The sequence below is a fragment of the Lutra lutra genome, chromosome 5, assembly GCF_902655055.1.
Source record: "Lutra lutra chromosome 5, mLutLut1.2, whole genome shotgun sequence".
Taxonomy (NCBI): domain Eukaryota; kingdom Metazoa; phylum Chordata; class Mammalia; order Carnivora; family Mustelidae; genus Lutra; species Lutra lutra.
Window position 1 is genome coordinate 147,569,309 of NC_062282.1, and position 24,205 is coordinate 147,593,513.

General features: G+C 37.4%; 1 protein-coding gene across 2 annotated transcripts in view; it reads right to left on the reverse strand.

Moving 5' to 3' along the window:
• AP3S1 (adaptor related protein complex 3 subunit sigma 1) overlaps positions 1–24,205 on the reverse strand; it is a 74,109-nt gene that overhangs the window by 25,572 nt on the left and 24,332 nt on the right. For both annotated transcript variants that reach the window (XM_047729218.1, XM_047729219.1), the window contains exons 2-3: positions 23,734–23,825; positions 20,131–20,242 (exon numbers count right to left, since the gene is read on the reverse strand). In XM_047729218.1, the coding sequence (XP_047585174.1) occupies positions 20,131–20,242; positions 23,734–23,825 (204 nt within the window). The remainder of the gene's footprint in view (positions 1–20,130; positions 20,243–23,733; positions 23,826–24,205) is intronic.

The window sequence follows — 24,205 nt, forward strand, 5'->3', positions numbered from 1 at the left end:
CACAATTTATCAGACAAACTGGGGCATGAAGAGTAAAAGGGAGCAGCTAAGATTGTGTAATTATTATAATAGTTTGCAATGGTATCATAATTTCGTAACAGCCTGGAACAAAAGATGCAAAGCAGGGCTTTTCCTAGCAAACTGAAGTGTACGCTTACTCTATTCACAGGTAACCCTACAGGACCAAGAGTAAAATGGAAACAGCAGGCTTCTTGCTAAACTAGTCCTACCTCAGGCCAATTTATACAGACCCCCCAGACCAAGGTTCCTTCCACCGTGCAGAAGTGTAAGACAGGTGAAACAACATCAACACTATATAGCCATAATCAGTATTGTCTTAGACCAGGGGTTGGCAAGTTTCCTCTGCAAAGGGTCAGACAGTAAATATGTTAGCTTTGCGGGCAACAAAAAGCAGCAGTAGATAATAAACAAGGCGCATAGCTCTGCTTCAATAAAACTTAACAAAAAGGTGTAGCAGGCTGGATTTGACCTGCTGTCATCTGCTGCTCCCTGGCTTAGAGCAAAGTCACTAGGAGAAATAAAAGGTCTGTAAGTAACCAAAAATATACAGTTTCACTCAGTGATTTCATTCATGAGAATGCAGTTCTTCAGATGACCAACTGTGGAGCACATACAAGTCAGCCTCAAGGGAGTTTCTAGTTTAGTTCAATTCTGAGATAGGTGGAAAGTAAACAAAAGCCACTCAAACTCCCAACTTTATCTATTTCTCCTCAAGGCCTTGATGACGTGCACACTGGAATGATTCCACTCAGTCTACTTGAAACTAATTCAGATCATTTCCTTCTTGTTAAAACAGACTCTTGTTATAAGCACTGAATGGGATAATGCTGTTTGAGCACAGAGTTGAACAAGCTTAACAAATATTAACTTCTGAGGGAAAGTAAGAATGTTAGAAGAAGAAAAAACCTTTCACACTGAAAACGAACAAAATACTTGTTTAAGTTGGACGTGGTCTGATTTCCAATTTGTAACATCACAGTTAATTAACATATGGGAAGTAAAGCCATTTAAGTTCTGCCCCCCTTCAGAAAATTTTTACTGAAGTATAACCTACATACAGAGAAGTACACAAATCACAACAAAGTATAATCTGATGAATTCACAAAGTAAATACATCTGTGTAACCAACACCAAAATCAAGTGTCAGAATAGCACCAGCACACGAGAAGCCCCTCATACTGCATTAGCCACCATCACCACCACAGGTAACCGCTACCCTGCTCTCTAACACTATAGGTATGTTCTACCTATTTCTGAACTATATTAAATGAAATCACACAGAATATAACCTTTTGTGAGTTGCATCTTTTAGTCATTATTATTTTTGTGAGATTCATTTATTACATAATATGAAAGCTGATTCATTCTCATTTACAGTATGCAATTCTTATGAATAAACCACAATGTATTTACCTGTCGAGTTTGGGTTGTTTCCAGCACAAGGTCATTAGCACTGCTAAGCAGACTTGTATCCATGTCTATTACTGAATGTATGCACACATACCTACCCAATGCATGCAGAGGAGAACTGTGGGGTCACAGAGGAGCATATATTCAGCTTGAGAAGATAGCATCAAACAGATATTCTTTTCTTTTTTTTAAAGATTTATTTATTTACCTTAGAGAGAGAGCAAGCGAGTTGGGAGAGGGGCAGAGGAAAAGAGTCCTCAAGCAGACTCCCCACTGAGCAGGGAGCTGGAGGACACAGGGCTCGATCCCAGGATCCTAAGACCCTGAGATCATGAACTGAGCCGAAACCACGAGTCAGACACCCACCCAACTGAGCCACCCAGGTGCCCCTACCAACAGATTTTCAAAGTAACAGGGAGCCTGCTTCTCTCTTAGCCTCTGCCTGCCACTCTGCCAGCTTGTGCACACGCACTCGCTCGCGCGTTCTCTCCCTCTCTGACAAATAAATAAATAAATTAAAAAAAAAAGACTTCACACTCCGAACAGCAGTATATGAGAATTCCAAAAATTATGCATCTTTGTTAGCACTTTATGCTGTCAATCTTTTCATTTTAACCATTCTTTTGTGTGTGTGGTAGTATGTCATTATAATATCAATTTGATTGTCCCTGATGGCTAATAAGACTGAGCACTGTTTCAAGTGTATCAGCCATTTGGATAGCTTTCTTCAGGATGTCCATTCAAGACTTCTGCTCATTTTTGGACCAATCTGTCCCTTCCTTCTTATATCTAGAACTTCTTCACATACTCTAGACACAACCCTGTCATCTACATGTATTACACATATCTCTGCCTGTTTTGTGGCTTACCTTTTTATTCTCCTAGCAATATTCTTGGAAGTTTTAATTTTCAGTATTTTCCAATTAACACTACTTTTCTTCAAAGGTTAATCTTTTTTTAAATGTCCAATTTAAGAAATCTTTGCCTACAGCAATGCTAGGAAGATATTCTCCCAGAAAAAAACAAAAGCTTTGTTTTATTTCTCATGTTTGAACTGCATCTAGTGGAAATATGGTGTGAGTTGGTCTTCTTTAATTTAAAATCATGATTAGGGGTGCTTGGCTGGCTCAGTTGGTACAGTATGTGACTCTTAATCTCAGGGTCATGAGTTCAAGCTCCACGTGGGCATGGAGCCTACTTAAAATAAATAAATAAATAAATAAATAAATAAATAACGTCATCATTAGACTTACTCATCAGAGTAAAGTTTCTAGTATGCCTTTACTTTTCCACGGTTACTTCTTCCAAACCCACTGGTTTGATTATCCATGTATGATAGTTACACACTCTTTTTAACCGTCAGAAGATGACTATCTTGGTGAAAATGCTGTCTAAATAATTTCCTGTCACTTATGAATAGTTATAAAAGATCAGTGGAATCCAGTGAATCAACATGCACATGATGCTGGGCGAAGTGAAAAGAAATTCTCTCCGTAGCTTTAAGCATACCACTGGTGAACCATGGAGTGGCAAAAAAAAATATGGGCTGCCAAAAAGAAAGTATGGTCTAGTAGTGAGGAAACCAGAAAGACCTAGCTTCGAATTCCTACTCTGCTGCTACCTAGCTACATGAGCCTGAGCATCATTAACTCCTCCAGATCTCAGAACTATAAAATAGTGATAAAAATACCTACCATTTTTGGATTATCTTACAGATTTAGTTAAATAATTTAGGGGCGCCTGAGTGGCATCAGTTAAGCATCTGCCTTCAGCTCAGGTCATGATCTCAGGGTCCTGGGATTGGGTCCAGGGATAAAGTCCTGGGATTGAACCCCAAGTTGAGTTGGGCTCCCTGTTCAGCAGGGAGTCTGCTTGTCTCTCTGCGTCTCCCTGCCCCCAGCTCGTTTGTGTGTGCACCTGCATGCTTCTCTCTCTCAAAAAAAAAAAAAAAAAAAATTTAGTTAAAGTGCCCAAAACACATCTAATAAAAGGGAACCAGTACTGTTCATCTGGCTGTTCAAAAACATGCAAGTATTGGGCACCTGAGTGGCTCAGTTGGTTAAGCATCTGCCTTTGGTTCAGGTCATGATCCCAGGGTCCTGGGATTAAGCCCTGTGTTGGGCTCCCTGCTCAGTGGGAAGCCTGCTTCTCCTTCTCCCACTCCCCCTGCTTGTGTTCCCTCTCTGTCTCCCTCTGTCAAATAAATAAATAAAATCTTTTTTTTTTAATGCAAGGATTACAAAATTAAAATAGAAATAGAAAATTCTAATTCTTCTGATAAACACTGATAGAAAAGCAAGGTAACTACCTGCCGAAGCTGCTGGGCCCTCATGATGTGCTCATTAATACAGAAAGGGGGGCACCTGGGTGGCTCAGTTGGTTAAGTGTCCAACTCCTGGTTTCAGCTCAGGGCATGATCTCATGGGTCTTGGGATGAAGCCGTGTAGGGCTTCATGCTCAGTGGGTAGTTTGATTCAAAGATTCTCTCCCTCTGCCCCTCATCTACTAACACACATGTGCATTCTCTCTCTCTAAAATAAAGAAATCTTCAAATAGAAATTAAATTCTAAAATGAATATATCAATCTAAATCTACATATAGGGGCACCTGGGTGGCTCAGTGGGTTAAAGCCTCTGCCTTTGGCTCAGGTCATGATCTCAGGGTCCTGGGATCGAGCCCCGCATTGGGCTCTCTGCTCAGCGGGGAGCCTGCTTCCCCCTTTCTCTCTGCTTCCCTCTCTGCCTACTTGTGATCTCTGTCAAATAAATAAATAAAATCTTAAAAAAATAATAAATCTACATATATATCTTCATATATATATATATATATATATATATATATATATGAATTCAAATGTTGCCTATATTTAAACCAGAACAATATCACCTTTGGAAAACGTAAATACTTAAAAAAGGGGGGGGGGGGTCCTGCAGCAAAATGTCATAACTACATGTTCTTAATTAAGGAAAAGAATTCTTAAGATTTTTTTTTAAAAGGAATTCTTAAGATTTAAAACATTCAAATGCTAAGTTTGGTCTAAAAAAATCAAAAACCCTCTGCAAAAAAAGTTCCCCCTGGGGGCCTGGCTGGCTCAGTGACAGAGCAACTCCTGATCTCAGGGTTGTTAGTTCAAGCCCCATGTTTGGTGTAGAGTTTCCTTAAAAAATAGAAAATAAATCTTTAAAAAAAAAAAAAGTTCCTACTAGTTTTCTTTCGATTTAGCAAAAATTCTCAATGTAATTAGAAATCCAGAGCCTTGTAGATAGATAAACATACTGATATGCATATGGACAAGGCCAAGACAAAACTAGTAATCTATAAACTAAAGTAAAGAAATTAAGAAAACCAAATAAAAGGACCTATGGGGTTCTAGCAAGAACAAAAGGTAATAATAAAGTTGCTGTTACATTATATTTCACAAAAAGAAAGATAAAAAGAGCAAAGCACTAAAGGTGAGTGACATGGTAAACAGCACTCTCTTATGTTTCAGTTTAAAAATGATAGAAAGTTCAGGGGCACCTGGGTAGCTCAGTTGTTAGGTGTCTGACTCTTGATTTCACTCAAGGAATGATCTCAGGGTTCTGAGATCCAACACCACGCTGGGCTCCGAGCTCAGCGGGGAATCTGCTTGAGATTCTCTCCCTCTGCCCCTCCTCCCTACTCATGAGCACATACACACTCTAAAATAAATAAATCTTTGAAAATTTAGAGTAAATTTCAATATAACAGTTATCTACTAAGGAGCAACTGATTAACCTCTGGCCTCCAGAAATTCAAGGGTTAATGGGAAAAATAAATTTACTAAGAAAATCATATTTTAAGTTTTCCTTTATTTCAATAATTAACTAGTTTTCCAAAAAGAAATAAAAAAGAGCTATCTTCCCCCCCCCCAAAAAGCCACATCTGCATATAAACAATCTCCCTTCCCAGTGCCTTTCTAACAACAAAACTTTCTTCTGTTGCCTTTATCTTTAATTACAGATCTGTGCATCTGGGCCACAAAGGTAACAGGAATCTGTCACGAGGAAGCTTAGTATTTAACAGTGCTTAATACTTAAGGGCACAGGCTTTATTAAGCACGTCTCTATTAAAATTCCAGCTTAGCCTTTATGAAATCTAGGGCATGCTGTTTCACTCTAAGCCTCAGTTTCTTCATTTGGGCATAATAATAATGGTATCTTTGGCATAGAGTTGTTTACTGATTAAATTAATACACATAAAGGCCTTAAAACAATGTCTCCCCCTAATATGTTGGCTTGCATTATAATATATACCTATGGAGAAATAAAAATATGCACTAGGTAAAAGAGATGCCACAAAATATCCTTAAACAGTATCATTTATATGGCAGACCCACCCCCCTTTAGAGTTTCTAGGTAAAAATATAATTTTTTTCTCGGTTTGGGGATTTCTATTAAATTTTAAAAGGAAATCTATAACATTAAATGAAATACATATAAGTTAAATTGATTTTTTAAAAGATTTTATTTATTTATTTACTTGTAAGAGAGAAAGAGAGCACAAGCAGAGGGAGCTGTAGGCAGAAAGAAAAGCAGGCTCCCCACCAAGCAAGGAGCCTGATATGGGACTTGATCCCAGGACTCTGGGATCATGACCTGAGCCAAAGGCAGATGCTTAACTGAGCCACCTAGGCATCCCTTCAATTGACATATTTTAAGACAGAAAAAATTATAAGCCCAAAAATAGAAGGCATAAATTTAAAAGTGCTAGTAATACACCAAGAGATCTTTTTTTTTTTTTTTAAAGATTTTATTTATTTATTTGACAGACAGAGATCACAAGTAGGCAGAGAGGCAGACAGATAGAGAGAGAGGAGGAAGCAGGCTCCCTGCAGAGCACAGAGCCTGATGTGGGGCTCGATCCCAGGACACTGGGACCATGACCTGAGCCGAAGGCAGAGGCTTTAACCCACTGAGCCACCCAGGTGCCCCACACCAAGAGATCTTAAAAAAAAAATTGTTTTTAGTCAGCAGCAAGATGTCCTAGAGAGATGCTGGTTTAGCTCATGCCAAGACTCAAAAAATACCACTAAAAATGTACTAGAAGAGCTAGGGAAGGCAGACTAAACTTAAAATCAGATCAGCTACCTTTGAAGATCAGATTATGACTGGGTTCCGGACCGAATTTCCACAAAACCTGACCTGGAAACTAATAACTCAATGATAACAGTCTTGGGAAAAACAAAGACATTTACCGTGGATTTACCAAGTAACAGGTACATTACACACATTAAACTTTCAACTTCAGCATGAAGAAATTAAGAGTTGATGAGAGGACAATCTTGTCTTCTATTACATGTCAAAATGATTCAGAAAGAGTTCACATCAATAATTATTTTTATGTGATTTATTTCTACTTTTTTTGTTAAAGGTTAATGATGGCCCGGGGCGCCTGGGTGGCTCAGTGGGTTAAGCTTCTGCCTTCAGCTCAGGTCATGATCTCAGGGTCCTGGGATCGAGCCCTGCATCGGGCTCTCTGCTCATCAGAGAGCCTGCTTCCCCCCGCCCTCTGCCTGCCTCTCTGCCTACTTGTAATCTCTGTCTGTCAAATAAATAAATAAAATCTTAAAATAAATAAATAGTTAATGATGATAATACCAGAATCTATTGAGTATATATTATTACAGCATTGCTATTGTTCCAAGAGCTTTAAATATATTATATTATTTATTTATTTTTAAAAATACTTTTATTTATTTATTTGACAGAGATCACAAGGAGCAGAGAAGCAGACAGAGAGTGAGGAGGAAGCAGGCTCCCTGCCGAGCAGAAAGCCCGATGCGGGGCTCAATCCCAGGATCCTGGGATCATGACCCGAGCCGAAGGCAGAGAGGCTTTAATCTACTGAGCCACCCAGGCGCCCCATTAAATATATTATCTTATTTAATCCTTCATGATAATCTCATAAGACAGGTACTTTTATTATCAACCACTTGCAGAAGGGTGATGAAAGGCAAAAAGTCAACTAACTACTAAAACAGTGAGGTAGGAGAAAGTCACTCTGCGGAACCCAAATTCTTATTCACTAGGCATACTGCCTCCAACAAAAGAAAATAGTACTTGATTTTTAATGTAGTAAGAAGTGGGTATTTAGAAACTTGGGAAAAGTGCTCAAAGTGCCCTTGGGAAAAGGGCAGCACATATACTAAAAACTTGGGAAAATACAGAATAATATAAAGCAAAAATTTTAACTTTCCATACTTCCACCACCCACATGAAAACCGTAATTGTGCAAAGCAGAAACTACTTGTACTACAGGAAATTTAATTACTTTGGAGACAATCCACTAAATGGACTTAGTATTTTTTATATGTTGGATTTAGAAGTCTAAGGAAGAACCAGGATTTTGAATGTACAAGGCTTCTACATCAAATATTAATTTTGGAAATGAAAGTAGCCTCCAAATTATTTTTGTGCACAAAAGCTACATGTGAGATTTTTAAAAACTTGTACTGACACAAATTGTTTAAAATTATATTTCAAATATCTTCTTCAATGTATATGGTACAATTAATATTTTGAGCACTGACTTAAAACAAAAGAAAATAAGTGCAAAACGTACAAAGATTTTCCTTACATAATTTCAGTCAATCAATACAGAGGGTGTAATGGAAAAATCACCATTTGGCAAACACCACAATAGTAATTCCTTCAGGCAAGAATCATCGAGAGATGCTAAAATTAATGACCAAAGCTATGACTAGAAAAAAACACACTTACATGGCCTCAAAATTATTCCCCATGAGATACTTTAAAGTAAAAAGAGACCATGGAAGTTTAGAGTACAGAAACCTGGCAGGCACCGTCTTATACAAGGGATCAGAATAAATATCACAAGTAACAAGACAAAATGAGATCCCTGATATGATGCCCTGTGAAGGACATAAAAGCACTTCTGTGGTACACCCAAACAGAGGAAAGTTCTACAAAATAACCTGCTAGTACTCTTCAAAGGATCACGGTTTGAAGGACATAGAAAGCATGAAAAACAAAGATGAACTATTACAGAGTAAAGGAAGACTCAGGAGACATGAAAACTAAATGCAATATGTAATCAGAATTAAACCCTAAACAAGAAAAATGACATCAATGGACCACTGGCAAATTTTGAATAAGATCTGCAGATTAGATAATAATATTCTATCAATGTTGATTTCCTGATTTTAATCACGTGTACTGTGTACTGTGGTTACAGAAGTTAAATTTAGGGAATGTGGGAGAAGGTATGAAATGCAAGAATCCTTTGTATTGTATTTGCTGCTCTTTTTTTAAAGTCTGAAATAATTTCCATATAAGTTTTAAACAATTTTAAGGAAAAAGAAAATTTGAAAAACCAAGCTCAAAGGGCCCCCCCCCCTCTCCTTTTCTATGCCCAATTCCTCCCTAAAAAATTATCATTCCATTATGGGAAATAAGGAATTCACCTTAAATCAAAGAAAAACACCAACATAACTTGAGTTTTTCCTCTCAAACCTGCTTTAGAAGGAGAAAACAATAGGGGCACCTGGGTGGCTCAGGTGCATCTGTTTCTTGGTTTCAGCTCAGGTCATGATCTCAGGGTTGTAGGATGGGGATCCACATTGGGCTCCACACTCAGCATGGAGTCTGCTTAAGATTTTCTCTCTCCCTCCGCCCATTCCCTCCAACTCTCACAAGCATGTGCACTTCATGCTCTAAAAATAAATAAATAAAATCTTTAAAAAAAAAGGGAGAAAAATAAATTTTAAGTTACTTCCCCCTCCAAAATTCTGACTTTAAGTACCTGAGTTCCAAAATACTTCCTTCATTTCACCTCTCTGAATTAAATACTATGTCTACTATATTCTAGGCCCTATGCTAACTATATACATTAGCTCTAATTCTTAAGACAATGTTGATAGGGTAGCTATGTGTATCGGCACCTACAGACAAGAGAACTGGGAATGGATATGAGTAAGTAATGTGCTCAAAGTAACTATTAGATGACAGAGCCAGTATTCAAACCCATGCCATCTGACTTCAAACACCAACTTGGCTCTGCGACGCCTCCCAAGAGGGCAGCTGAGATGTGAACAAACATGTAAATTAGAATAGTATCATCAAATTCAATACCAGGATTTATCAAGAAGTAGCAATGTAATCAAGTCCCACATCTGACTCCTTGCTCAGCAGGGAGCCTGCTTCTCCCTCTGCCTCTGCCTGCTACTCTGTCTGCCTGTGCTCAATCTCTCCAACAAATAAATAAACAAAATCTTTAAAAAAAAAATCAATAAGGGTGCCTGGGTGGCTCAGTGGATTAAGCCTCCTGGGATTGAGTCACGCATTGGGATCTCTGCTTGGAGGGTAACCTGCTTCCTCCTCTCTCTCTCTCTCTGCCTGCCTCTCTGCCTACTTCTGATCTCTCTCTGTCAAATAAATAAAATCTTAAAAAAAAAATCAATGAAACCAGAAGCTGGTTCTTTGAAAGAATTAATAAGATCGATAAACCACTGGCCAAACTAATCCAAAAGAAAAGAGAGAGGACCCAAATTAATAAAATTATGAGTGAAAGGGGAGAGATCACGACCAACACCAAGGAAATAGAAACAATCATCAGAAATTATGATCAACAGATATATGCCAATAAGTTAAGCAACCTAGATGAAATGGATACATTCCTGGAAACCTATATACTTCCAAGACTGAAACAGGAAGAAATTGACAACCTGAATAGACCAATATCTAGTAACGAGATTGAAGCAGTGATCAAAAGCCCCCCCCCAAAAAAAAACAAGAGCCCCGATGGATTCCCTGGGGAATTCTACCAAACATTCAAAAAAGAAATAATACCTATTCTCCTGAAGCTGTTTCAAAAAATAGAAACAGAAGGAAAACTTCCAGACTCTATGAATCCAGCACTAACCCTGATCCCCAAAACAGGCAAAGACCACATTAAAAAGAATTTCAGACCAGTATCCCTGATGAATATGGATGCCAAGATTCTCAACAAGATCCAACGGTACATTAAAAGTATTATCCAGAGCACCTGGGTGGCTCAGTGGGTTAAATCCTCTGCCTCTGGCTCAGGTCATGATCCCAGGGACCTGGGATCAAGTCCCGCATCAGGCTCTCTGCTCAGCAGGGAGGCTGCTTCCTTTCCTCTCTCTAGGACTGCCTCTCTGCCTACTTGTGATCACTGTCTGTCAAATAAATAAATAAAATCTTAAAAAAAAAAAGTATTATCCACCATGACCAGGTGAGATTTATCCTTGGGATGCAAGGGTGATTCAACATACACAAATCAATCAACTTGACAGAACAAATCAATAAGAGAAGAAAGAAGAACCACACAATCCTTTCAGTTGATGCAAAAAAAGCATTTGACAAAATATAGCATTCATTCCTGATTAAAACTCTTCAAAGTATAGGGATAGAGGGAACATTCCTCAACTTCATAAAATCTATGAAAAACCCAGAGCAAATATCATTCTCAATGGGGAAAACTGACAGCCTTCCCTTTGAGATCGGGAACACAACAAGGATGTCCACTCTCACCACTGTTGTTCAACATAGTACTAGAAGTCCAAGCAACAACACTCAGACAACAAAAAGAAATAAAAGATATTCAAACTGGCAAAGAAGAAGTCAAACTCTCTCCCTTTGCAGAGGACATGATACTTTATATGGAAAACCCAAAAGACTCCACCCCCATACTACTAGAACTCATAGAGCAATTCAGTAATGGTGGCAGGATACAAAGTCAATGCACCGAAATCAGTTGCTTTTTTATACACTAACAATGAAAATATAGAAAGGGAAATGAGAGAATCAATTCCATTTACTATAGCACCAAGAACCATAAGATACCTTGGAATAAACCTAACGAAAGAGATAAAGGATCTGTACTCAAGGAACTACAGAACATTCATGAAAGAAATTGAAAAAGACACAAAAAGATGGAAAAGCATTCCATGCTCATGGATCGGAAAAATAAACATTGTTAAAATGTCTATACTGCCCAGAGCAATCTATACTTTCAATGCTATCCTGATAAAAATTCCCCTGGCATTTCTCAAAGAGCTGGAACAAACAATCCTAAAATTTGTATGGAACCAGAAAAGACTCCAAATTGCTGAGGAAATGTTGAAAAAGAAAAACAAAGCTGGGGGCATCATGTTGCCTGATTTCAAGCTTTACTACAAAGCTGTGATCACCAAGACAGCATGGTACTGGCACAAAAAAGACACAGAGACCGGTGGAACAGAGTAGAGAGCCCAGATACGGACCTGTAACTCTATGGTCAAATAATCTTCGACAAAGTAGGAAAAAATATCCAGTGGAAAAAAGACAGTCTCTTCAATAAATGGTCCTGGAAAAATTGGACAGCTACGTGTAGAAGAGTGAAACTCGACCATTCTCTTACACCATACACAAAGATAAACTCGAAATGGATAAAAGACCTCAACGTGTGGCAGGAATCCATCAAAATCCTAGAGAACATAGGCAGTAACCTCTTCAACATCGGCCACAGCAACTTCAATACGTGTCTCCAAAGGCAAAGGAAACAAAAGCGAAAATGAACTTTTGGGACTTAAGATAAAAAGCTTCTGCACAGCATAGGAAACAGTCAACAAAACAGAGGCAATCCTTTGTTTTTTGGGAGGGAATGGGAGAAGATATTCGCAAATGACACTACAGACAAAGGGCTGATATCCAATACCTATAAAGAACTCCTCAAACTCAACACCCCAAAAAACCAGATAATCACAACAAAAAATGGGCAGAAGACATGAACAGACACTTCTTCAAAGAAGACATAAAAATGGCTAACAGGCACAAGAAAAAATGTTCATCATCATCAACCATTAGGGAAATTCAAATCAAAACCACATACACCAGTTAGAATGGCCAAAATTAACAAGAAAAGAAAGAACAAGTGTTGGAGAGGATGTGGAGAAAAGGGAACCCTCTTACATTGTTGGTGGGAATGCAAGTTGGTGCAGCCACTTTGGAAAACAGTGGAGATTCCTTAAGAAATTAAAAATAGAGCTACCCTATGACCCTGCAATTGCACTACTGGATATTTACCCCAAAGATACAGATGTAGTCAAAAGAAGGGCCATATGTACCCCAATGTTCATAGCAGCAATGGCCACAGTTGCCAAACTGTGGAAGGAGCCAAGGTGCCCTTCAATGGATGAATGGATAAAGATGTGGTCCATAGGGGCGCCTGGGTGGCTCAGTGGGTTAAAGCCTCTGCCTTCAGCTCAGGTCATGATCCCAGGGTCCTGGGATCGAGCCCCACATCGGGCTCTCTGGGCAGCGGGGAGCCTGCTTCCCCTTCTCTCTCTCTCTGCCTACTTGTGATCTCTGTCTGTCAAATAAATAAATAAATAAAATCTTTAAAAAAAAAAAAAGATGTGGTCCATATATACAATGGAATATTATGCCTCCATCAAAAAGGATGACTACCCAACTTTTGTATCTACATGGACAGGAATGAAGGAGATTATGCTGAGTGAAATAAGCCAAGCAGAGGAAGTCAATTATCATATGGTTTCACTTACTTGTGGAGCATAAGGAATAACACGGAGGACACTGGGAGATGGGAAGGAAAAGTGAGTTGGGGGAAATTGGAGGGGGAGACAAACCATGAGAGACTGTGGACTCTGAGAAACAAACTGAGGGTTTTGGAAGGGAGGGGGTGGGGGTTGGGTGAGCCTGGTGGTGGGTACTAAGGAGGGCACGTATTGCATAGAGCACTGGGTGTGGTGCACAATGACTCTTGGAACACTAAAAAAAAAAAATAAAATTATAAATAAATAAATAAATAAATAAATAAAACCTATATAGCCCAAAGTTTAAGCAGTGTACTACTTAACAAGGCACTTTCAAGCCTACCCTTATAACAAAAGAGAACAATGACATATGGTGGAAGGCAGTGAGGCCTTCACCAGCACACCATTCTCTGTCCAGTAGCTCCTACCCAGCATCATTTCCTATGCAATAAATGGAATCACAGGATCTTTTGTCAGTTAAGAATTCTTGGCTTACAAGGTCCTCCAATTAGGTCAGTTTCTTAGCAGATAACTCTATCACCATATAAAATTCATCCCAAGCTATTATACAACATAGAGGATAAAAAGATTAACAAATTCTCATAAAAATGAAAAAGAAAGATAAAAGGACTTCTTTATCCTATTCAATTTGCATACTAATGAAATAATACTTTATATGCCTTCCTTATAAATATATGCTTTAGTGATAATGTTAGCTAAAAACCACTGACTGACAACTACATGTCAGTCATTTAGCCATGAGCTCTATGTACAGTATTGTTTTTAATGCTTGCACCTACTCTATGAACTGGTATTATTACCGTCACTCCCATTTTGCACGTCAGGAAAATGAGAGATAAAGACGTAAAATAACTTGCCCAAAGTTACACAGCCAGTACGAAGCAGAGGCTGAATGGCTTTAACCACGACTAGCTTGCTTGATTCACTGATCTTTCTAACAACCCCATGAGGTTTTATAGGCAGCATATTAAAATAGGCATACTTTATTCAGGTGGGAAAAAAAAGGTCTATTGAGATTAAATGAGATGCTCAATATCATACTAAATTGGCATTCACCACCATTAAGTAAAATAATTTCATAAAAACCAGTGTAAGGCTCAGGACTGTGGTAACAACAGATGCTATACATGGAGCTCTAGTTTAACTCCATATGGTAAGGCCATGGTCAAACATCTTTTTAAACCTAAAGAGAAGTTCAGTTGTTAGTTCTCCATTTTTTTCCTGACCACAACTGAACAAGACTCATGCTGATGTAACTGTTACATGTGGTACAGAAAACTGTAACAGAATTTGGAATTATCTAGTGAACTTCTAAGCCTCTCTTTATTATTAGATTGGCATAATAAATTAATTGAGGACAATATGACTGCTTATAAATAACTCAAACAACCAACGTTAATATTTAATGAACTTCTCATTCTCACTCTGTAAATATTTTAACACTTCCAATGAAGACATGCTACAACAGAAAGACTTAAAAAAGCCAGCCTCCAGCTCTGAAATGCACTTACATGGTTGCTGATACCACACTAAAATAGTACATATCAGAAACAAAAAAAGATCACCTTTTTTCCAACTTACTTACAAAGAAATAAAAAAAGAAAAGAAAACAGAAGCTGATTACTCACTTCGGTGACAGAGGGGTACAAATTCCACAGGAATTTATTAATGATACCTTCTCTCAGATTTCACACAAGAGATAAAGTCAAATCTGGGACAACATATGCATACCTTAGAAACACAAAACCTTTGCATATAAACACATAAACACATAAAAACATGTTTCCAATGATCATCTGAATGGTACCATTTCAACATTTAAAAAAAGCAAAACTTCACATATGTTTATTATTTATATATTGATGTTTAAGTTTTCTTGATCCATTCTTGGAAGAAATGCAAGAGCAAGAGGTTTTGATCTAAACTCTCTTGCTTTATAATTTTCCATTTCTACTTTTTACATTATACTTGTCTTCCTCAAAGCTAAAAAGATGGACAAAGCAAGAAAATCAATTCTAAATTAGCTCTGATTAGCTATTTCATGAAACCAAAGCAGAAACAGTGAGCTAGTCCCTTCCATCTTTGTTCATTTGATCAGTATTTTTAGAGTGACTGACTCACGCATGCTCAGCACTCCCTTGTAATGATTTAATGATCCATGGCGATCACAGGGGAAAGAGAGCAACTACAGAACTTCCAACATGTTTGTGGTAGTGGTAGAATTAGTCCGTGTAAGGTAAATTACAGAACTTTTTTTAAAGACATCATCTATCAACATAAGATAACTCAATTGCAGCCTGTTATAAAAATAGTTCTAGCCTACATCAGTAATGGAAGATGACACAATTCTCCCGAAACCCTCTTTTCTGTGTCTTACCTAATATCAAGACTAATGATCAACATTTGAACAGCAATGGCTAAAATATTTTACAAAACACAAGATCTATTTTCCACTTTCCACAAACACATGATAAAATTTACTTCAGATACAATGTAGGATATTTGTTCTCTGACAACTACCCACATAATTCTCTTCTGAGATATAACAATTACGCTATCGTAACAATTAAGATAACCCACAGCATCAAAAAATAATCAAAGATGATGGCTTAAATCCCAGGATACAAGCATAAAATACGGCCAATTCGTTTCTAGGAAAATACACATTTGTTTTAGTCTTTCTTCAATGAAATCTTTCTCTTCAATACAGAGGGCATTTTAAACATTGTTTTTCTTTTTTTCCTCCTGTAAAAATTTATTCATGGGGTTTGTGTATGTAGATATCTAGTCATGTGACTCTGTTTTAGTAAAGTTTTAATAATTAAGGACTCAGAAGTACCTGAATAAAGATCCAGCTTTTTGTAAAGAATTTCTCCCTTTTTTATTTTTTAAATTTTTTTCATTTGTTTTTTAAATTTAAATTCATCAATTAACATAGACTGTATTATTGGTTTCAGAGGTAGAGGTCAGTGATTCATCGGTCTTATGTAACACCCACTGCTCATTATATCACGTGCCCTCCTTAATGGGTATCACCCAGTGACCCTATCCCCGCACCTTCCTCCCCTCCAGCAATTCTCACTTTGTTTCCTATGATTAAGAGTCTCGTATGGTTTGTCTCCCTCTCTCATTTTGTCTTGTTTCATTTTTCCCTTCTTTTCCCTATGATACTCTGTTTTTTTCTTAAATTCCACATGTCAGTGAAATCATATGATAATTGTCCTTCTCTGACTTATTCCACTTAGCCTAATACCCTCTAGTTCCATCCACATCGTTGCAAATCGCCAGATTTCATTTTTGATGGCTGAGTAAAATTCGTGTGTGTGTGTGTGTGTGTGTGTGTGTGTGTATACCACATCTTCTTTATCTAGTTATACTTTGTGGTTTCACGTAGCTCAGGTACCTACCTCTTTCTCAAAACCTAGGTTAAGAATTATAGATTGAGAGTATTCTGGCATATTAATAGCTCCATTTATCACTTGTCATCTTTTTTCATTGTCTTTTTTTTTTTTTCATTTCTAGCCACTTTTACTATTTCTATGCTTTGGTACTCAGAATTACTACCAAAGTTTTGTGCTTTGGTTAATTACTCATTTACTCCATCACACTAACTACATCTCAAAGCATGCCCCCTTCTTGCTTATTTCAAAACCATGAAACTTGTTTGGTACAAAAAATTTCCTTTTTATGTGCAGCTTTCTCCAATCTGCTACAATATGCCTACACCATGTTTCTGTTTTTGTCTGGGGTCAAGAAAGCAAAAAAAAAAAAAAAAAAAAAAAAAAAAAAAAAAAAAAAAAAAAAAAACAAGCGCACAGCATTCCCTCATGATAATCTTAACCCAATATAATCACTTGAAGCAGTTACATTTGCTTATTGTGTCGGAATTACATGTGTTAATTTTTTATGGAAATACCACAAACAGAAAGCACAGAAATCTCAACTGTATACAGAGCTTCCAGATTTTCTATGTACCTAGTGCTCAGATAAAAACACAAAACAAAATATTACTAGCATGTAGCAACTGTATTTTGTTTTTCTAACTGACTCTCCTGTTTCTACGCAGTCTTTGGGTTTTGTTGTCAGTTGTTTACACAGACTGCTAAATATTAGGCACTAAATACAACAACTGTATGTTGAGGACCTACTATGTGCCAGTTTCCATTCTATGCCCTGGGGATAAACCAGTGAACAAAATAAAAAAAAACTGGCCCTCACTGAGCTTACATTCTTATTAAGGGAAAAATGACAATGAATAAGACAAATTAAATCAAATATATAGTATGTTAGATGGTGATATGTACTAAGGAAAAGTACTAAAGTACTAAAAAGCAAGAGAGGAGTTAGAAAATGTGAGAGAGGGAAAATTTTTAGAAAGGACCAAAGAAAACCATATTGAAAGGTGACATCTGGGTCAAAACCTGAAAGAACGATGGAGCTAGAGAACGATGGGAATACCAAATCGAAGAATGATCTAGATACAAAGACCAACAAATACAAAGGCTCTGAGGGAGAAGAATGCCTGGTGTATCTGAGAAACAGCAGGGGACTCAGAGATTGTGGGGCCTCATGGGTCATGTGTAAGGAAGTTGGCTTTTCCTTTGAGTGAGAGGGGAAGCCACTGATGAATTCAGAATGTGAGCTACGACCTATTTCAACAGTATCACTGGCTGTTTTACGAGGCAGAGATGAGAGGGGAAAAAGGTAGTGGAAGGAGGGAGAACAGTCAGGAAACTGCTGTAATAACAGTCCAGGGGAAAGCTGGTGGTGGCTTGGACTAACATGGTTACGGCCATGCAGGGAGTAGTATAAGGTCAGATCCTGTGTCTCCTCTAGGCTGCTGAAGAAGAGATAAGAGAGACCATGACACTGAAATTAAGCAACTAAAGAGGTCCACGAAAACCCAGCAAGTACAGCATCCTAGAAGCCAGAGGAAAAAAGTATTTTCATGAAGAGATGAATAAAAAGTCTTAAAAAAAGAAGGACTGATGAGAATCTTTGGATTCAGCAACAACAGAGCAGAAAACCTGAATCGAGTGTGTTTAAGAGCAAAGGGGAGAAGAAATATTTGAGACAAGTGTGCACAGACAACTTTTTAAAGGCATTTTAACATAAAGGATGGGAAAGAAATGAGCCAGAGGCTGGAGAGGGAAATAAGGACAGGACTTCTCCTTTTAATGGGAGAACATAGAACAGCTAGAGGAATGACCAGAAAAGGAGGGGAAAAGGATACAGAAGAAAGAGGGAGAAGTGTCAGAGCCACGAGGAAAAGACTAGCATGTAAATGGGTGATGTTCTCTTCTGCCAGCTTCTATTCTCTCATCGAAGAAGGAAGCAAGATGCTAGAAGCACCAGAGGTTTGAGAAAGGAGAACATATCTCAGCTGTTGTCTAGGAGTCTGGGATGGAGATGGACCAGGGAAATAGGATTACTGGGTAGCACTAAGGACTCACTGAGTTTAGAGATCATAAATACAAGGTGAGACCTATAGTATGGTTACTTTTTTTTTCTCTAACTACATTTAGAAGTATGGGTACAAGGAAAGTGCTGAATATATACAAGACTATGATTACCATGACTGATGGTGGGATTTAGACGGGGTAAGGAAAGTAAGACATCAGGAGGACAAGGGAGAGTGAAAAAATGCTTTATTTAGAAGACTGACGGTCCCAACAGGCCCAGGAAATTAGCGGAGTAACAGAAATTGTGATACGAAAAGATAAGAGGTAGTAGACAGAAAGGAAACTGCAACTGAGACTATGGAGGGATGGCACTTTGGATAAAAACAAGGTCTGGAAATGAGTAGCAAGGTGGGGCAGAGGGCAAAAATTCAATGAAGAGGAATTCCGGGTCTGAAGACACCAAAGTACTGGAAGAATTATCCCCAGGAAAATGGAATAGTGAAATCACCACGAATTAGAACCCAAGTAGTACTGGAGTGAATGCCAGTGAACTAAGACCACAATCTGATAGGAGACAATTCCTCATCACTCTGACATTTCTGCACATAAGTGAGCACAGATAAAATGACTGCCATCATTGCAGACTTTCTCTGCAAGCAAGCTTATATAAATAAGCAAACAGCCCTGAAAAATAGAGAGTATCTCTCTTCAAAGCAAATGGCAGGTTTATCTACAACCATGGAAGATACACTCTTCCTCCAGGACATGAGCAGACATGATTTGTGTCCAATATAAAAGATTCTAGTTCCTCTCCTATAACTGAATTCACTGTGGGTGAATTCACCTGGCCCTCTTCAAGTCACCTGGCCCTCTTCAAGTCACACCCTTTGGTGACTGTGGAAATTGGGATCTGGGGAACCAGTGTAGTAAGCAAATGCTGTTACCATGTCTGCTGTTTGTGCTATTCAGAATAAGTCCTTTGATTCCGACCCAGAAGTCTCCTGTCTTCTGCCAGCATCCATGACACTGTGGTAGTTAATGTACAAGTAACTTGCAAGGAAGGTAAATCTCAGACCTTTGAAAATTTTTGATAAAATCCCCAATGAATATGAGGTGGGGATGAGAGATTACTGAAACAGGGTGGGTAGAAGGTGTGTAAGTTTAAACACAAGAAATAAAGTTTGGAGGCATTTTTGAAGAGAGAATGGTCTGGAAAAAGCAACGAGAAGCAAAGAAAACACCTCATGGCTCAGCACTACAAAGAAAGCAGGATAACCGCTACTACTTGAGACAGTTACAGGTAGTGTCAGTAGGGAAGCCCAATTCAATTTAAAGCAAAAAAGTGAAGGCAATATTAATAAAGAGGCTGAAGATAAAGAGGAATTTGATTATGACTGACCCTGAGTTCCGGGACATAATGGTAGATTTTCAGCAGGCAGGGAGGGGTGGGTTTGGGTATCAGATCTGGACACACATGGTAAGAGATCCATGAATCTGAGACTTCTTGCATGACTTACATGAACAGGAAGAAAGGGCATGATGAAATTTGCTGTGATTAGTCTTAATCAGATTAAAATTGCCAATGTGTTTCAGCATCCCTAGACCTTGTTTTACTCATCCAATCTCTACTACGGAACAAATTCTTTCTTACCAAACAGAACATCGTTTTAGAAAATTAAGAACATACAAGTTTTAAAATATATAAACGCCACAACTGTTATTAAGAGAGTGTTAACTTACTTGAATTAGATCTAAAATGCCAAGTTCACTTTCTGAAGAATCCACACAGAAGACAAAATATAATGTTGCATAATGTCTATAAATCAGTTTATTATCAGATCCTCCAATTAACCTAAACGACAAAACAAAAATTGGAACGTTATAGGAATAAAGTGAAACACATTTTCATTAGCTCAAACAAACTGGCAATTTGTTTAAAGCCTTTTATAAGATGCTTGGGCATAGCATGTAAAGCTGTAACATTCAAGTGAACTTAGAGACTTAGTGAATTAACATGGCTGTTTTCTTCAGATATAACAAAAGAAGCTGGTACTTAGTATTAGTTCATACGTTCATTAAACTATCCACTGAGTACCTACCATTTGCCAGCTACTGATAGTGGATAAAGGAACAGTAAACAAATAAATAAGAAAAAATGGTCAGAGTAGAAGGTACTACATGGTGATTCCAAACAGGATGATTCTGTATTGATGGATCTGCTGCCCAAGATGAAATCTTAGGAATGACATTTAGGCTGAGAGCTAATGATAAGGAGTTAGCCATGAAAAAATTTAGAAGAGCATTTCAGGCAAAGGTGATAGCTAATAAAAAGGCCAGGTCATCAAGAACAAAATATGTATGTTCAAGGAAGAGAAAGAGGGTGCATGGACAAGAAAAGATTAGTTAACAAACAGAAGTAGGCAGGAACCAGGTCACAGGGCATTTTTAAATGCTTATTAGATTTAACTCTGTAAGTCACAGTAAGTTATACAGCTTACAGATGACTATTAACTGGGGAGGAAAAAAAATAATAACATTACTTAAGTTTTAGAGAAATTTACCTTCAAAATCTCCTCCAAAAATACATTTTATTTTGAAATATAAATGCAAAAAACTTAGGTAAGAAATACTCAATTCTTTCATCAAACATTTTTATTTACACTGACTGGAATGTCAGCATTTTAAAAATAGTAATTTAGGACTCATTCCAAACACCTTATGTTTAGCTATTTCATAGTTACATTTACAGTAATTAATTTACTTCTCAAAAGACCTTTAAACCTAATATAAAATAAAATCAAGGCCAAATGTAATCAAAGCTAAGGGAAGACTCAAACAAGACACAGGAAAATACCATCTATTTCTTAACTCTGTAAAACTAACACTGAAGGGGCGCCTGGGTGGCTCAGAGGGTTAAAGCCTCTGCCTTCCACTCAGGTCATGATCCCAGGGTCCTGGGATCAAGACCCACATCGGGCTCTCTCCTTAGCAGGGAGCCTGCTTCCTCCTCTCTCTCTGCCTACCTCTCTGCCTACTTATGATCTCTCTCTGTCAAATAAATAAATAAAATCTTAAAAAAAAAAAAAAAAAAAAAAAACCAACACTGAATTCACAAGGCCAGAGAAACAACTTCTGTAAGTACCCACTTCTTTCATAGCTTCTTATAGCAAAAGTGGAAATGATTTTTGGAAAGAATTAAGAATGACTACTATGCTAGACATATTTCTAGAAAAGATATTCGATTAAAAATATGTATGTGCAATTTAAAGAAACTCTGAGATGATTTTTATAGACTATGATGGCAACGGTTCCTGAGAAGGCACAAAAATGAACGCTCACAGCAGGATTCAGTTCATCTTGAATCAGCAATTTAGTGATTATCTTAAACTTTTGTTCAGCTCTACTGTAAAAGAAGAGCAAACTATTGAGAACTATAAGTTTCAAAATGACAATCCATGCCATTAAAAGAAAGCAAAGACTTAATACATAGCATAACAAGTACATACTTTGCCTTTTAAAATGTAATTTTATCTTCAAACTAGAGTGCAACACTGATAAATACTGATTCAAATTCTTGTAAGGAAGGCAACATACCACATAAAACCACAGAATTTTAAAACCCCCCTTACTTTAAATATCTCATATTACAGGGGGGGAAACCGAGGTACAAGAAGTGACCTGACCAAGAAAACCAGCTTTGTTAGTCACAAAACTAGGCCTGAATCAGCTGTGTAGCCTCATCTCTGATGCAATGTTTGCCTTCTGCTTGTTGTAAGCCTGGAAAAGAATGATCACAGACTTGAGCCCTGATTTCTAGATCGCACAGTGCCCTGCCTGGGAAGAGCCAGGTTCCTGCATGACCATCACCTTCGGTGCCCTGTACTGGGTGACAAGTCCCGGCGAGAGAATAAAATGCTGAGATGAAGAAAAGTGGTAATGGCAGAGACCACTCAACTCCTGCAGAAGTGTGGCAGACATAAAGCACAATTAAAATACAAAAAACACAAAGCAGGTACACCTGCCTCAACTATTAAACTGGGAGGTCTGGAGGCAATAGCAAAATTTATAAATTTTAAGTGTGTACGTGTAGATTGAACCGCAGCATGATCTAACCCTTTAAGAAATGCAAGTAAACTTTCTATGTGATAACAGTGATGTATGGTCAAGTAAGAATGGATTTTCTATTATCCAACCTACTTTTCTTTTCTTTTTTTTTTTTTTTTTAAAGATTTCATTCATTTACCTGACAGAGATCACAAGTATGCAGAGAGGCAGGCAGAGAGAGAGAGGAGGAAGCAGGCTCCCCGCTGAGCAGAGAGCCCAATGCGGGGCTCGATCCCAGGACCCTGAGATCATGACCTGAGCCAAAGGCAGAGGCTTTAACCCACTGAGCCACCCAGGCGCCCCTCAACCTATTTTTCAAAATATATGTCATACACATTAAAATACAGAAAAGTATAGGTGTCTCTGCCTAATATATAATTTTTCATAATGGGACTCAGCTGAGGTTTAGTTCTTGACTTGTCAATGAAGAAATATCTCATTAAGAAATTGATTATATTAACATGAGCAGGAACATTTATAAAACTGCTTTCATGGAACCCACCAATTTAAAAGTATTTATTTATAATAGTTGGCAAGCTAATTATAACTAATTTTTATTTATTCATTTTAAAAATAGTAAACTCTTTAGCTGAATTCTACCTATATGCAGATATACCTATATATAGATACATATACATGCACACAGATATTTATTTGAAAAGCAGATTTCAGTCTGCTTATAATAAAAGAATTCATAAGTTGTTATGAACAGGTCTATTCACCCCAAGGAATACCCTCTAGTCATTAAAAAGAATGACGTAGCTCTAAATGTTTTTATATGCAAAACTTCTAAAAATATTAAGTGAAAATGAGCAACATGCAAACCAGCATACCCAGTGTGATCCTGTAAATAAAATTTTTTTAAGGTTGTATCTTTATATGTTAGTCAGTGAAAAATTAATTTTCTAGAAGGATACATAAGAAAGTGAGAAAGATTAAAGTTAGGAAAGGGAGACTTGGTTTATAACTAATTTTATACGTCTCTGTAACGTTTGAATTTTTGCCACATGAATATAGTACATTTATATAAAGTGCTTCTGTAACATTTTTTAAGGAAAAAAAAAGACTACATATCTTTAAAAATTCTTTAAGTTAGATTTATAGCTAACATAGGTGATAATTAATCTCCTCATCCAATTAATCAAAATTAGGAAATTTTTACCATAACCAATAATTAAACAGTATATTTTTTAATCATATAGTCAAAGATTAGAAATGTCCATGAAATGCTTTACTTACAATCCTCCTTCTAGGAAATTACAAACATTTTCATCTCTCTTAGATACCAAATGGAATGTCTCCCTGATGATTTGCTGTTGTGTATCTTCACTCTGAGAAAGAATAATTTATATATGTTAGGATTAAATTTCTAGGTTTAACAGCATTTTAAGAATTTTAAAAGTAAAAGGCAGTATTATCTGTCAGGGAAATTAATCTATGAGGGAGGTCTTTGGAGAGCTAACCTACCACATCTCACAGAAACAAAACCCATCACTTTTCAATGTAAAAACAAAAAGCAAAAACAAAACCAAACCAATATTTTACAGTTTGCTACTACAAAAAAACTAACACTTCTCAATTTCAAAATCCAGGAAGAAAAATATTAGACAGATGAATTAAAGACTACTAGTAAAAGGGACACTAGATAGTAACAACTCAAAGGCGACTGTTTTACAAATGAGTAACCTGAAACAGAGAGGTAAAGTTATAA